General features: G+C 29.8%; 2 protein-coding genes and 1 pseudogene across 2 annotated transcripts; 1 reads left to right on the plus strand and 2 right to left on the minus strand.

The window, feature by feature from the left end:
• Positions 1-563: 563 nt before the first annotated feature.
• Positions 564-2,328, minus strand: LOC101245705 (purple acid phosphatase 2-like; annotated as a pseudogene).
• A 2,492-nt stretch (positions 2,329-4,820) lies between these two features.
• Positions 4,821-8,601, minus strand: PAP1 (purple acid phosphatase 2). The gene is made up of 8 exons (NM_001306157.2): positions 8,266-8,601; positions 7,527-7,727; positions 7,301-7,412; positions 6,656-6,885; positions 6,012-6,150; positions 5,521-5,741; positions 5,305-5,426; positions 4,821-5,206 (listed from the first exon to the last, which is right to left on the minus strand). The coding sequence occupies exons 1-8, from the start codon at positions 8,452-8,454 to the stop codon at positions 5,008-5,010; spliced, it is 1,413 nt and encodes a 470-aa protein (NP_001293086.1). The 5' UTR covers positions 8,455-8,601; the 3' UTR covers positions 4,821-5,007.
• A 3,922-nt stretch (positions 8,602-12,523) lies between these two features.
• Positions 12,524-16,014, plus strand: LOC101245997 (protein FAR1-RELATED SEQUENCE 5). The gene is made up of 2 exons (XM_019212939.2): positions 12,524-12,553; positions 15,658-16,014. Exons 1-2 carry the CDS (start codon positions 12,524-12,526, stop codon positions 16,012-16,014), a joined length of 387 nt encoding a protein of 128 aa, XP_019068484.2.
• The last annotated feature ends 1 nt before the right edge of the window (position 16,015 follows it).

Genomic DNA, 16,015 nt, shown 5'->3' on the forward strand with positions numbered 1-16,015 from the left:
TATTCTTTGTGTATCAGTTGCATATGAATACTATTTAAGGTCCACTAGCTGGTTTTGCAGTTATATCTCTCATTATGAAATATATATATATATAGGGGCGGACCCACTAAGCCAGACGCGGGTGCTCGAGCACTCATTGATTTTCAAAATTTTTTGTATATGTATAGAAAATATGATACATATGTTATTATAATTTAAATAAGCATCCATAGAACAAAAGCAGCCGTGGGTGAGTTGGTTTAAACCTCCTCAACAAGAGGTGTGCGAAGCCACTAGCGAGAGTTTGAATCCTGCAAGTAGCATTATTAATTTTTTTCCAGCGAATTTTGCACATGGTCGTCGCTTGTTAGGAAACAAATAAACACATGGAAATTATACACCCAATGACTTGTATCACATTTGCTAAAATAACGTTTGCAACTGATCAATAGTCAACTTGGATAAATGAGTAACTATGAATACATATATGTCCAATTCAATTTTCTTTAATGACTTTATTTTGTTTTCCTCACAAGGACCCAACATGTACGCTGTATAAATTATGAGGCAGCAGGAGCTTGAAATGATGAAATTTATTGGTTTCATACTATAAGAAACAAAATTACAGAATGCTACATTGGAAAAGGAAAGAAAAGAAAGATGAGATTTCATGTACATCATCATGATTTGGCTGCTGTGGACTCATCAACTGGATGCCAAAAACGATTATTAACCCATATTTTATCAGCTTCCACAGCATATCCATCTTGATTACGATGCCAACTATAATAAGCATGAGTTCTATTCTTGATCGCCAGAGTAGCATGTCCAAAACTGGCCTCGCGGAATGCAGAGTAAGCTGGTTGTGGCTCCGTCATGCTGAAATTAGTGTACAAGATATCAGATTTAGTTGAGTTGTCTCACAGAAACGCCAACCGCAACACATAAAACAACTTTCGAGACTTAGACTATTAGTCTTACTTGGTGGCTAGGCCTTCAAGATTTCCTCCATCGCCTATTGTTATATAAATTGGAGCAGATTGATCTTTAATAGGGCTGCATTCCCCATTGACAACGTTATAGGCCACATTAGATATCCGTTCCTGAAACACAGTTCAAAATTTACATTTTCTATAACAGATGAAACTATGATTCTTCACATAAGCTACAGAGAACTGGATGATCGAGTTGTACATACTGTTCGTTCATAAGCATGAACATGACCTGCAAAAACCATATCCACTTTGTACTGTACAAACCATGGCTCATACACTACTCTCATGGTTTCCCCTTCCATATAGTGATTGTTGTAGCTGTTATACAATGGAGAATGTACTAAAACAAACAGCCACGGAGTCTCACTCCTGTTGACCTTTGGTAGTTCTTTCTCTAACCATTTATATTGAGGAGTGTATTTACCTAAAATTTGAAAAGAACAAACGAACTGTAAGAGAAATAGACAAATCCACAAGTCCTAAATTTTCCTAATAGCCTTTTTAAGTCACCAAGAAAATGCATTATGAATTATAGGGAAGCAAGGTTGAACTGCGTGATCATCTCATCTAAAAAGTTAAGTTGTTAAGTAATACTCGCAAGCATATCCTTACCAAATGTTGAATATGAGGATAGAACTATGATATATGCTGAAGCTCGCTTGATTGAATACCAAAGTGGAGATGTGCTGTTTGATGCTTTATACGGAACATGATACCGATGAGTATAGGGCCTTGAAGGGCTTTGTTTCTCCCTGCAGGTAGTAACAAAATGTATTCATCAAAATTCCATTGCAGAACCATCACTAAGATCCAGAAATGCATTAAATCTCAATGAGCTAACATTACGGTATCACTTACAATTTCAGGAGCAAAATCTATCTCATGATTCCCCGCGGTCCAAATCCAAGGTTGATAAGCAGTACTTCTCTCTGCAAACCTCCCCCATGTATCCCATCTGTTATTGTCGTGATTTGGATACCTATCTGCGTAAGATATGTCCCCTACGAACAACACTGCTTGCCCCTTGATTGGATTTAATTCATAATGAGTGAGTGTCTTGTTTGAATCGAAACTCTGACCAAGATCCCCTGTAATGAAATGCAGGATTGAAATGAAACCTCAAAAGCAATGGTAAAATAATCGAAGAAAGCTCCAACAGCAATAATATTGTTGGAATTGTTACCTACAAGACCAAATGTATAAGCTACATCAGGCCCAACTTCTGGAGGAGTTACAAACCAGAAAGTTCGTGCTACGTGCCCAATCCCAATCTTATAGTAGTATTTGGTATCGAACTGCAAAAGGAGAATTAAATCCATTGTCAATTTGAGCATCCAGCTATATTAAATTTTGTTCAAGGAATGAAACAAAGAATGTTAACCTTCAAATGTTTGATAGTACAGTGGTGGATGTAACCAGATGTATAGTTATAAAACTTATAGTTAGTAACTTTTCCGTTGGCCTTATTCTTTAGCTTGCTTTTCTCACTCCAGTATACTACTGTACTTGAACCAGTTTCATCCATTGTCACCCATGAAACAATTACCGCCTTTCCTTCGTGATCTCCTTGTGTTATATGAACCTTATAAAGGAACCCCAAATAGAATCAATTGTCAAATAAACCAAATTCCATGAAAATGACAAATATTTAAACAATGGAGTTTGATTTGGTCGAAAGTAGTATAGAAGAGGCACTGAATAAGCAGCTAACATAAACTACTATTATACAAACGACCCGTGGGAGGCCTTTCAAAGGCTATCATTTGTAAGACGAGACTCCAGAGGCTAACCTCCTTATGCCTTGGGAATGAAAAATATGAAGATACCTGTTGAGGCGCATTATATCCAGGAGGAATACGGAAGACATCACTATCCAGAGGCATATCAATTGTGTTCTCAACCTGTTTTCATCCTGTGTTATAAAATCAGAAATTACTGGTTCTAATAAATCATTCAGAAACACAAAGTAACTGAGAATTTTTATAATCAGTAAATAAGATGAACAGAAGTTTATTTGTAAAAAAATAATTTAATCTGTAAAAAACGTACCAGAATCTGGAATACTCTTATTGAAAATTTAGGAAGAAAATCAAGTCCACTGAATTCACAGTGTTCCCTTAAGGAAATTATTCCCTCTAGTATCCAAGGTTTGATTTGGACTATAACCTCCCAGGGTAAAATGATTTTAATTAGTAGAGTATAAATACCAAAAACTCTACTGTCAGCGAATCAATCCACAGCAGGAAAGTACGTGAAGAAATATATGTTTTTAAGAAGAAGGAAGATCAGAAAAAATTCTGAAGATTGAATGGTATTTATAGGCAAGAAGAATATATTCTGAAACGTTGCAACCCTTTCAGAATTAACACAACCATTAATGAAAGGTTGCAAACTTTCAAATGGTATTGACTGTTTCTGAAAGTTGCAACCTTTCAGAACAGTCATGGCGGGAAATTTTGAATATAACGGAATTTAAAACGGGTCACTCGCGCGGATCTGAGTCGGGTCGGGTTAACTAAAAAGTTGAATTAATTAATAAATAATTAAAATAAATTTTGTCCAAAAAATTATCTCTCGATCATTTGCCAAAGCCGAAGCGAGCGACGACGATGGCGCGAGGGTCCCTCTTCACAACCCTTTTAACAATTAATAGGAGTGTTTAAAACTCTCCTATTTTCCTTTCTATTACCGATGAGTGACTATTGCCTTTTTCAATAAAGCATTAGAGGACTTTTCAAGTTCTAAACCTTTCAAATTCCTCTCCTTCCCTCTATTTCCCATCAATTCTTGCTACATACCCAACACAACCTTCCTAACAAAACTACTGGTGACTCCGCCATTGCGTAAAACTGACTCATTCACAATAAAACTGAGAACAACAAAAATGCAATAACCAAACACACCCATCTTGTGGGAAAACTCAACTTTCGCATTAATCAAGAGTAGTAGCTTCTATGTATATATATGCATCCAGGAAATACGATCCCTCCAAATGCTCCAATTCATTTTAATTGTCATGCTTACTTAAAAAAAACATGTTTAAAACAAGTTGTCATTTTAGAAAATCAAAATATAATTCACTATTAGTATGAATTAATAATTATAATGTGGATCATATGAATTATTAATCAAACTTAAAGTGGTCAAAAGTTTAGTTAGGAGAATATCTTCAAATCTCGTTTCGTAATAATGCAATCTCAATATTTATGTTGAATCAAATTTAATATTAGCATTAAAGAAGTCATTCCTAAGCTTGTCCCATGCCGTTGATTAAATTGTACGATGCGGTGGAACCTTTTATTTATTTTCGCAATTATTGTTATTCTATAGTAATTTTTATTTATTTTCGCAATTATTGTTATTATGTAGTAACATGTAAGTTGGTTGTTACGTATATATTCATATTTCATACATTGAATATTATTTTGTATACTCATATTTCACACATTTATTTATTTATTCCTGGTCCACTGATATTAATTAGAATTAACGCTCCACATGAGTACGATTATTTATTTGTTACTTACTCGTAAAGTCGTGTATATATAAAAACAAAAAAGATGTGAAATGGGGAAAAAGATTTCGGCCACGTGCTCCTGGATATATTATAGTAGTTGTTAATTTACTCATATGATTATGTCTATGGCACGTTTTTTCGTTGATTAAAACTTGATACTTTTTTATTAATTTATATGATTATATCACATGATATGTCTAAGGCTTTACCCAAAAAAAAAAAAGTCTCATCCTCTAACTTTGACAAATTTTAAATACATTATATTCAATTTTTAATTCTAATTTTTATATTGGATAAATGAATAATAATATGAAGAAACATGTCCATCGTTTTTCTTTTAAGACGTTTTTTTGGTTTTCCACACAATTGACTCTTCTGCCACGTCTTAAATGGACGTTTTAAAAATTATGAGGCAGCAAGAGCTTGAAATAATAAAATATTTATTCGTCGACAAGTACACAATGTTACTGAGGAAAAGGAAAGAAAAGATGGATGAAATTTTGTGTATATCACATATCATGATTTGGCTGTTGTGCACTCATCAACTGGATGCCAAACTCGGTTGTTAACCCATATCTTATCAGCTTCCACAGCATATCCATCTTGATTACGATGCCAACTATAATAAGCATGAGTTCTATTGTTGATGGCAAGAGTGGCATGTCCAAAACTGGCCTCGCGGAATGCAGAGTAAGCTGGTTGTGGCTCTGTCATGCTGAAATTAGTGTTACAAGATATCTAATTAGTTGAGTTGTCTCACAGAAACGCCAACCACAACACATAAAACAACTTTCTAGACTTAGATTATCTTACTTGGTGGCTAGGCCTTCAAGATTTCCTCCATCACCGATTGTTACATAAATTGGAGCAGATTGATCTTTAATAGGACTGCATTCTCCATTGACAACGTTGTAGGCCACATTAGAAATCCGTTCCTGAAACATAATAAAAGCTTACATTTTCTATGACAGATGAAACTATGATTCTTCACATAAGCTACAGAGAACTGGATGATCGAGTTGTACATACTGTTCTTTCATAAGCATGAACATGACCTGCAAAAACCATATCCACTTTATACTGTACAAACCATGGTTCATACATTACTCTCATGGTTTCCCCTTCCATATAGTGATAGTTGTAGCTGTTATACCATGGGGAATGTACTAGAACAATCAGCCACGGAGTCTCAGTCCTGTTAACCTTTGGTAGCTCTTCCTCAAGCCACTTGTATTGAGGAGTGTATTTGCCTAAAAAATGGAGGAAAGAAAAGGAACTTTATTGGGAGCAAGGTGAATGCGAACAAAATATTGACATCGACTGTAGACTGAAATTTTTGGTATTACTACTTAACGACTTCTAAATTCTTCAAGAACTGGATAAGTAACAGACTGTAGATGACATTTTCTGGCCGAGTACTTCTAAGTTCTATGTCCACGCTAAAGAAGAGGAAAAGGGAAAGCATAAACCAGTTCATAACTCAATGCTAAGTATCATTCACAAGAATTCTGTATCCTTACCATATGCTGAATATGAGGATAAAACTATGATATACGCTGAAGCTCGCTTGATTGAATACCAAAGTGGAGATGTGCTGTCTGATGCTCTGAATGGGACATGATACCGATGAGTGTAGGGCTTAAATGGTTTTGTTTCCCCCTGCAGGCAGTATCAGAATATATTCATCAAAATTCCATGCAAAACCATCTAAAATCTAGCACATTACTATTGAAGGAATGGAAAAGCACAAGCAAATTGTCTTTTTTGCAGTGGAGTTCAATCAATAAACTCTATAACCACACTAGTTCTCTCTAAAGAATACATACTTGCTCATTATTAAGCTCTCTAAATATAGTCATTTTTATCATGCAAGATGAATCTCGTTAAACTTCCTTTGCAAAGCTGAGGAAATGTTTATCTATTTTTTTGTTGGAACAGAGAGAGATATCAGCTTTCTGTACAACTGTAGAATTCATGCAAGTAACTATGCTTTCTGTTCATACATTGAAGGAAAAGAGTTTTAACACAGCTTCTTCTCAATCGGCTGAAGGTCAAGAAATGCATTAATAAAGCTCATATAGCTCAAAAAATTAGGTTAAAGCATCCATGAAATACACAAGAAACAAATTTTGAGCAATAAGCGAAAAAGTATGGAATCACTTACAATTTCAGGAGCAAAATCTAACTCATGATTTCCTGCTGTCCAAATCCAAGGTTGATAAGCAGTACTTCTCTCTACAAACCTTCCCCATGTATCCCATCTTACATTGTCATGATTAGGGTAGTTATCAGCATAAGATAAGTCACCTACGAACAACACTGCTTGCCCCTTAATTGGATTTAATTCATAATGTGTGAGTGTCTTGTTTGAATCAAAACTCTGACCAAGATCCCCTGTAATGAAATGCAGGTTGGCTGAGAAATGCCGCACAAATGCTAACAACAGCATAAATGGTTTTTAGCTATCATTTATCCTTTTCCTTTGGAAGTATGCAAAGAGGTTGTCACTGAACCATGTTCAACATATGCACAGAAGGAGAAGCATGCTGTATCTATAATGTACATGTAACGAAGTTAATGCGTCATGCAGATAATGCTGTTTCACACAACAAACTAGAAAATTTGCCATCTCTCAATCCTAGATTCAGGGTCTCAATTATATTCACATCATCGTGATTGTACAGTCCATCTTTATTTTGGTACGGTATAGAAAGCACAATATCAATGAAACTTCAGAAACAGTGCATAAAATAACCAAAGCAAGCTCCACGAAGTTCCAACAGCAATGATTTGGTTGAAAAATTGTTACCTATAAGACCAAATGTATAGGGTACATCAGGGCCGACTTCTGGAGGAGTTGTGAACCAGAAGGTTCGTGATATATGTCCAATCCCAATCTTATAGTAGTATTTGGTATCAAACTGCAAAGGAGTATTAAATCCGTTGTAAGTTTAAGCAGGGTTAAATTAGTCTACAAATGCTCAAGAAACCAAAATTATCCAACCCAAAAAGGGAATGAAAGAAAGAATATTCACCTTCAAATTTTTGATATTGCAGTGGTGGATGTAACCAGAAGTATAGTTATAATATGTATAGGAAGTAACTTTTCCGCTGGCCTTACACTTATGCTTGCTTTTCTCACTCCAGTATACTACTGTACTTGAACCAGGTTCATCCATAGTCACCCATGATACAATAACAGCTTTTCCCACATGATCTCCTTGTGTTATGTGAACCTTAAAAAGACATCCCAAACAGAATCAATTGGCAAATAAACCATATTTCCATGAATGATACAAGCATAAACAAAATTTGTGACATGAGAATACGTTTTTATCCAGAAAGAGTAAAAACTTTGTATGATTTCACGGGTATGTTGTTCATTTGACAGTAAAAAAAATTTTGACAAATATTAAAACAAGAGGTTCTTCAATAATGGCTTGATAGAAGTCACAAAGAAGGCACCACATAAGAATCTAACATAAAAAATGCCTTCGGCCGCCGTACAACGCACACAGTAGTACGAGTTCAGTGGATCCCAAAAATATCTACTTTTAGTATATTTTTCTTAAAACCCCAAAACCCATTAACAAAATCAGAGTAAAAGTACCATTAAACAAAAACGGAGAAAAGGGTGAAAAGTGCATCAATATATCCATTAAAAAATTCGACAACTAACAGCAAGGTCAATGATGCATCAACAGTGTTTGTTAAAAGCTCTAAATGAAAAAAAATACAAATTAGAAAACAATAAAAAGGAGAATTTGAAGATACCTGTTGAGGCGCATTATATCCAGGAGGAACACTAAAAACATCACTATCTAGAGGCATATCAATTGTTTTCTCAACTTTTCTAACAAAACTACTGGTGACTCCACCATTGCATAAAACTGACTCATTCAAAATCAAACCCAGAACAACAAGAATACAATACCCAAAAGAAGTCATTGTTGACACACTCATCTTTTGAGAAAACTCAAGTCTCACATTACTCGAGAGTTGAAGCTCCTTTATATATGAATCGATAGATACCTGTATTCCCTGTATATACGTCTAGAATCGCGGGGAATATGCTAACCTTATACTATGATAAGTACTCACAATTTAATTTAAATATTTTCCATCGAATTAATTGGTTAATTATGACCTATATTAAAGATAACATCTTTTCATAATGTTTATCATCTTATTTTTAATTTGTTTGTCTTTTGCAATTCTTTTCTTAATTCTTTACTATTTTTTATTCTTCTTATTAACTCTTTTATTTTTACGTATAAAATTAAAAAATATTTTAATATATTTTATAAAGTTCAAAACCTTTGTATATTCTGTTTAACTCAATATCAAGTCAGTTTAAATCTAGAGGATTATACAAGCTACTATGAAAAACTTGGTAAGGAAATATTTCGAAAATTCTATGAAGATTGAATTAGATCTTAGAAAACAAATTGAACAACAGAAATTATGTTTTTATGTAATTTTTCAAGAATATAAGTTTTAGTTTTAGAATTGTTGTGCTTGATATATTATTTTGTTAATTTTAATAATTAGTTAAATTAACTCTTGGACAAAATAAACACAACAACTAATTTGATAAGAATATTAAAATATATTTTCTCTATTTAATATTAATTGGATTTTGAGATATTTTTCATTGTTCAAAGTAAGTGAAAGTTTAAAGTTTTTTAACTATTTTTACTAGTCAATTATATTACGGTAGAATGTACAATAATATATACTTGTCTAGTAAACCAATAAATAATTTATCATGTTGCTCAATATTATTCATTTTTCAGTGTTTATACAACTTATATTTAATTAGGGTGATTTGATAAAGTTACTCTTATCATTTATTATTATTTAATTTATGTGTTAAGTTAATAGTGAACAATTATTATTTTATGTTTGAACATCTCTTTTTCGTTTTTGCTCTCCATTTACATTGTCTATATGACAAGTTTAAGAGAGTTAATTGTTCATATTACTCCCCCGTTTATTTTTATTTATCTATATTGTTTGATTTGATATAGTACATAAAAAAATAATAAATAAACGATAACTTACGATATTACCCATATTAATTGTAAATTATCAAAATATTGTAGAAATAAATAATATTTAATATTAGGAATAAAACAAATATAAAATAATAAACTGTTCATTAATTTTATAAACGAAATAAATAAGGTATACATAAATGTGTCATTTAACTTGGCTTCAAATTACATTTATGTCCGTTAACTTTGGATGTGCACAAATAGACACTTAAATTTGTATAAAATTGAACAAATAAACACACATGTCCTACAAGTCATGTTTTATCCAGCGTGGTGTCCTACGTATATTTGTGTCATATAGAACTCATGTGTTTATTTATTTAAGAGTTGGATAGTTAAAGTGCATGTTTGTGCAATATGAAAGTTAAAGGTCAAAATTAAGATTTAAACTGAAGTTTAAGGCTTTAATATATATATTATGCCGATAAATAATAATGAGCAATGGGAGTATGATTTTCTTTTGAATTATATTTCTATTTTTCAAAAGTAATTTCAAAATAATTAAAAAGCAAAAGTGGAAAGTATTTTTCAATTTGTAGCCAATCTTTTTTCTTTTCATAATAGTTGCGTCAACTATTATTGAGTAGTCGACAACCGGTATTAGGATTGGGACCAATGGGAAATCCAGAAAAAAAAAAAGAGAGAGCTATAATAATTAAGTTGACTTCACGACTAACGAGAAATTCGCTGTGATAAGATACTACTCCGTTTCCTATTTATATTGCACCACTTTAGATTTTAGGTGTATTAAAAAAACAAAATTTGATATTTTATTTTTATTTAATTTTTTTTTAACTCAAGGTTTTCATCAATGAATAGAAATTAATTTTTTTAATTAATTAATTTAGTCGATAAATATGAATTATTTATTTAGTTGTTTTATGTTGACTTAGAAAAAAAAAATCAAATGCTTTAGGCCCCAAAATTTGAGGGGTCATTTTTTTTTTTCAAATGATAGAAATCACATACTTTTAAAATAAAATTACTATTTGACCTTTATAAGTTTATAATTACAAAAATCTCTCAAAGTGATACAATAATAAAAGCGATAATATATTAATCTAATGCGTGAGATACATTAATCATTACGCAAGATACATTGAATTTTATATACGATACACTGCCAGATACATTAATTTGATGCACGAGATACATTAATTTGATACGCTGGTACATTAGTCTAATGCGTGAAAATGAAAATGAGGGATTTTGAAAATTTGTAAAACTAATAAGGGATGATGGTAATAAGAGAATTTAAAGATGGAATTTTTGTCATTTATCGGGCAATACAAAAAAAATTAAAAATATCAAGTATTAAAGGTAGAAAATATAAAGTTTTCTTAAAAGAACAAAAAAGTAAAAGAAATTTAACAAATTATGAATACTATGTCTCAAGAAAGATTAAATAATTGACTATAATAAACTTCATTAAAAATATATCTTCAAATTTTAAATTTAGCTTTAGACTATCGATTTATTAGAGCAACCCGTTGTATGTTTGTCAGATATTCATCTTAAGATTAATAGCTCACAATAATAAAATTAAAAAAATAATATAATTTATACATTAATTTTTATAAAATAACAAGTATTATATCTCAAACTACTTACTATAAGAATAATATATAAGAAGAAGCGGTGGAAGTACATCGCAATGTCAATGTGCCCATCTTACTATCTTAGAAGGTGGATCGTCTTTGGACCAATTGCGACAATGACTTCCACAAGAGACTTTGTATCACAAAATATATAAATTCATAATTTTTGTAAATATACTATTTATATATGTTAGATAAATTCATTTATATAAAAAAATAGAACTTATGTTAAAATTATCAAATTCACAATAATATAATATCATTATTGATTTACTTTCGATGACACTTTCTTGAGAGCTCTAAAAATAAGCACCATCAACTATTAAATTCATGCAAAATGTATCGATAAGAGATAAAAAGTTATTTTTTTATAACATAATGAAGGTACTCATAAATTGATATGTATAGTAATAATCTAATATCTATAACATGGAACATATTAATTATTGAACTTAAAATTAGTCGAAAGTTAAGTAGGTTTCAGTTGTCAAATACAATGCATGGAGAGGTCTCTTATAACTTATTTCTCATTTTACAACCATAAAATCTCAATATTTATGTTGAATAAATAGACTTTTTTTTTTGCCTTTAACTATATCATACTTCTTGACTTTGTATAAAAGAATTTTTAAGTAATTATAAATAAAAGAATAATTTTATTATACTCCTTTACATATAAAAATAATCTTTTGACAAATATAATAAAAAATAATTATAATTAATAATAAAGGTAAATTAGGAATTACTCCTTTTATGTTAAATTATTTATTAATTTTTATAAAGTAGATAAATAGTGTTTTAACATCATAACATAGCACAGTGGATAACTATTATTAAAGGAAGGAGTTTATTGATTTTCTTATTTTGTAGCTAACATTAATTGCTCATCTCTCAATCTTATTGAGATCCTACACTAATTAATACTCTATTCATATTAGTTGAATCTTAGAGTATTTTTACTACGGTAAATGCTAAATGATCAGAAAATTTGTCTAGAATTAAAAAAAAGATAAAAAGGAAAATATTATTTTAAAATAAATTAATCTTTTTCATTTTTTAATTAAAAGATATTAAAGTTAAAAGGTAAAATAACATAGAAAAAATTATTATTCTAACAAAATTTCAAATAAAATTGCAGGACGAAAATGATTTTTCCTTTTCATTATCCGAAATCGTTCAAAGTTTGAGATAAATATTTAATTCTTTTTTATATTTATCTTTTTTGGTTTAATAATGTTTGAAAATATTTAAAACATAAAATTGAACTACTAGCAAAGTTATATTTATAATTTTATAAAGATCAATAATTAAAAAATTAAATATTTTTCTTTAAAAATATGTATTGCCTTACTGAAATACTATATACAAAAGTCTATAATGAGCAATGTGAACGGAAGGAGTAAAAACGTACGTACAAATTACAAAGCATTTCTTCTCGCAATTATTGCTACTTTGTCGTAATTAAGTAGGCTATTGACCAATCAATCCAATTATTTGATATTTCCTTGTTTAAACTTATTTGACTTTTCATTTTAATCTGTTTCTAGAAAAATATTAGTTTTTTTTTAAAACGTTTTGATTTCAGTTTTTAAATAAGATCTAAAAATCTGTTTTGAAAAAGATTTACTTTTAGCTCTTACTACGTAGAGACACTTCTATAAAACTTTTTAAAATGGAACAAAACTCACTCCCTATTATTTTATTTTGTTATTGAGAAGTCATTTGCTTGAACAAACAAGACTAAACGAAAACTATAATCTATTTTAATTTGTTTGTCTATTGTTGATTTAACATCAAATTTGAGAAAGTAAAAAATATTTTTTATTGTCGTGATTTTCAATTAAAATTTTCTTTTATTTTTATTTAAGAAGCATTACCTCTGTTTCATTGATTTCCTTTTGACAATTTTGTAAAAGAATAAAATCGCTAATTAGTCTAAGCAACATTATTTAAAATTTATAATGTTGATAATATTTATTGGTTACACTTATTTTAGATTAAAATGTTTAAATTATTTTAATTCACACCACTTAAAATTTTATAATATTATACTATTATAGGTTTTTATTTTACACTTAATTAAATAATTTATTGTCATATACATACATCTATACAACTTATTTTAGATTGAAAAATTAAAATTGTTCAATTAATAATACTTTTAAAAATAACTTCCTAAATAAATATTGAGGCTGTAAAATATTTTGCCACTAGACAACTCTATATTGGGGAATCCAATAAGAGAGGTCCCAATGGCCAATTAAAAAAAAGACGAAAACAAGTTGCAAAGGCATTATGCTATGGGCCCTGAGCATTTGTCACTTGCAGAAAAAGTTATGAGCAATCCAAATAAAATCAAGAGAAATAGGTCAAAAAAATCTTTAAACTATGTAAAAATAATAATTAATTATTTGTAGTTTAATTTTAAAATATTTTTATAATTAATATTTTAATTTAAAAGTGTGTTTGTTGTAATTTAATGAATCATAAATGCTCATATTTCGAATAAAATATATTATTATTTTCTTTTTCAATATATTTTTTTAATAATATTACAATTCAGAAAAAAATAAGAAAGTTCTTGTCTTATTATAATTATATTTGTGATGTATATACTATGATTTTATATATATATGACATATACTTACTGTCGAAAGGGTAAATAAAAATATTCTATTTTAATTGATAAAATGAGATTATGAAAAAAAAAAATTCTACATTTTTATTTGTTAAAGTAATTTTTTAAAAAAATCACATGATTAAATAAAGAATAAATTTCACTCTTACCTAGGCTATAACAATATTAATACTAGTAATAGTGCAATTTATTATTATCAGGAGTCTTATCCGAAGAATAATAATACGGGAAATTTAGAAAATTTTAAATTGCAACTGCTTGATAAAAAAATGAAAATAAAGATCTCTTTTGGTTTCAAAAATCTCTTGTGAGTCTCCTTTTCGATTATAATAGATGAAATCGACCATTTTACATAAAGAGTAATCTATTTGAGCAGGCCGTAAGAATAGAAATGTCACAATATTTTTTTTGACACATGTAAAAGTGACGGACGTTTACAGACCCACTAAGTTTATCAACTTTTTTTTTTAAAATGATAAAAAGAAAGATATCCCTACTGGCACTCCAAAAAACTCCCTAATGAACTGGACACTCAGTTATTTCTACCAACAAAGAAAAAAATAATAATTTGAATAAGAAATTTTTAAATCGACTTGAAATTCTAGACAAGAAATCTCTTTTTCTAGATATACTCAAAACAAGGACTAGATTGTATGATACTAAAAAAGAATACAATATTCTTTATTAATATGTTAATTAGAAAGAAGATATGTTTAAAAATATATCTATCTGTCTATGAAGGCATTTTTAAAGCAAAGTATTGAGTGTAAGAGCATTTTTAAATCAAAGTACTGACGACCAGTGGCGGACCTAAGATTTTCGTTGAGAAGGTTCGGAAAATAAAAGTATAAACATCTAACTAAAAAAAAACTGAAACCAAAAAACGTAAAAATAATAAAACACCAACCTAGGGATTCGAACCCTAGACGTCACGCATAACTTTGAGCTCAACTACTGCTGGGCTATCTCATTAATTTGTTATTTAGGATGTTCAAAATATATATATATCAACACAAATTCAGAAAATTCACCTTAGGAATACAGTGTATTTTTTTATCGATGGTGTTCGGGTGAACACTTTGAATGCCATGTAGGTCCGCCCCTGTTGACAACAAGAATATTTTTGAACCAAACTATAAACGTTGAACATTTTTACTCCTTTCACATAATTTAAGGACATTTTTAATTGGTTGAAGTCAATACCACTCTTTTTAAAATGCATTTGAAACTTTTCTAAATTTCGAAACTTTCTTATCATGTTGTAGCTTGTTTTAGTAACTGATTTGTAATTGAATACTTATAGAGTTTAACTGCTATCCACCGACGGTGGACAAAAAAATTACACGGACATTTTATTTTTGGAAATATTTAATTTTTTTAATTAATATATTTTAATATTATTAATATTAAAATAAAAATAATAACATAGTGTTATATGGTAACTTGAATTATAAATTAATTGTACAAATTTAATTAGGATTCTTATTTGTCTTACCAAAAATAAAAAATACATAATTTCTTGTGTTTTCTTAGTTGTATTAACGTTCTTCTTTTTCTACATAAACTATTGAAGCAACCAACTATCCACCATTGAAGCAATTTGAAACAATTATCATGGTAGCGTTTTCCTCGTATATCTTTTTTTACATAACTTATTAAGTCTTTTTCGCAACATGAATAAACGTTTCAAAGAAATATTCTTGTTTTAATGTATGAAGAAATTTATGTTTTGCAGTGATGAAGATATTTAAAGAATACGTTTAAGAACTTTTTAGCAAATTGAAGAAGTTCAATACATTAGCCATGAAAAATATTTAAAATTTTAAAGCTAACTTACCCTATCAGTCTAATATCTAATAATTGTGTATTGCAGGAAACTTTTGAAATCTCTAATTTAGAAGAGCAAAATGCAGAAGGAATTGAAGATTCCTTGGAGGATATAGAAAGCAACATGAATGCAGTTGTATCTTTTGTTCCTCAACTAGGTGAGCAAGAATTAAGAGAGCCTTACATCGGTATGGAATTTCAATCACTTGATACTGGATTTAAATTTTATCTTGATTATGCTCATCGTAATGGTTTTAGTGTGCGCAAAAATCGAATTAGTAGATCAAGAAAAGATAAATCCATTATTGGTCAAGAGTTTGTTTGTTCAAAAGAAGGATTTCGTTCAAAAAATGTCTTGAGAGTAATAAGCAACGAGATGAGACTAGAGAGGGGTGCAAAGTGAT

The sequence above is a fragment of the Solanum lycopersicum genome, chromosome 1 (genome assembly GCF_036512215.1).
Source record: "Solanum lycopersicum chromosome 1, SLM_r2.1".
NCBI lineage: Eukaryota > Viridiplantae > Streptophyta > Magnoliopsida > Solanales > Solanaceae > Solanum > Solanum lycopersicum.

Bases quoted from the DNA above. Each gene is read 5' to 3' on its own strand.
- LOC101245997 (XM_019212939.2), top strand. From the start codon at position 12,524: ATGAGCAATGTGAACGGAAGGAGTAAAAAC. The intron at 12,554-15,657 runs GTACGTACAAAT...TGTGTATTGCAG, and splicing joins TGAACGGAAGGAGTAAAAAC to GAAACTTTTGAAATCTCTAA.
- PAP1 (NM_001306157.2), bottom strand. From the start codon at position 8,454: ATGAGTGTGTCAACAATGACTTCTTTTGGGTATTGTATTCTTGTTGTT. The intron at 6,886-7,300 runs GTAACAATTTTT...ATTTCATTACAG, and splicing joins CTATACATTTGGTCTTATAG to GGGATCTTGGTCAGAGTTTT. The intron at 5,207-5,304 runs GTAAGATAATCT...CACTAATTTCAG, and splicing joins CTTGAAGGCCTAGCCACCAA to CATGACAGAGCCACAACCAG.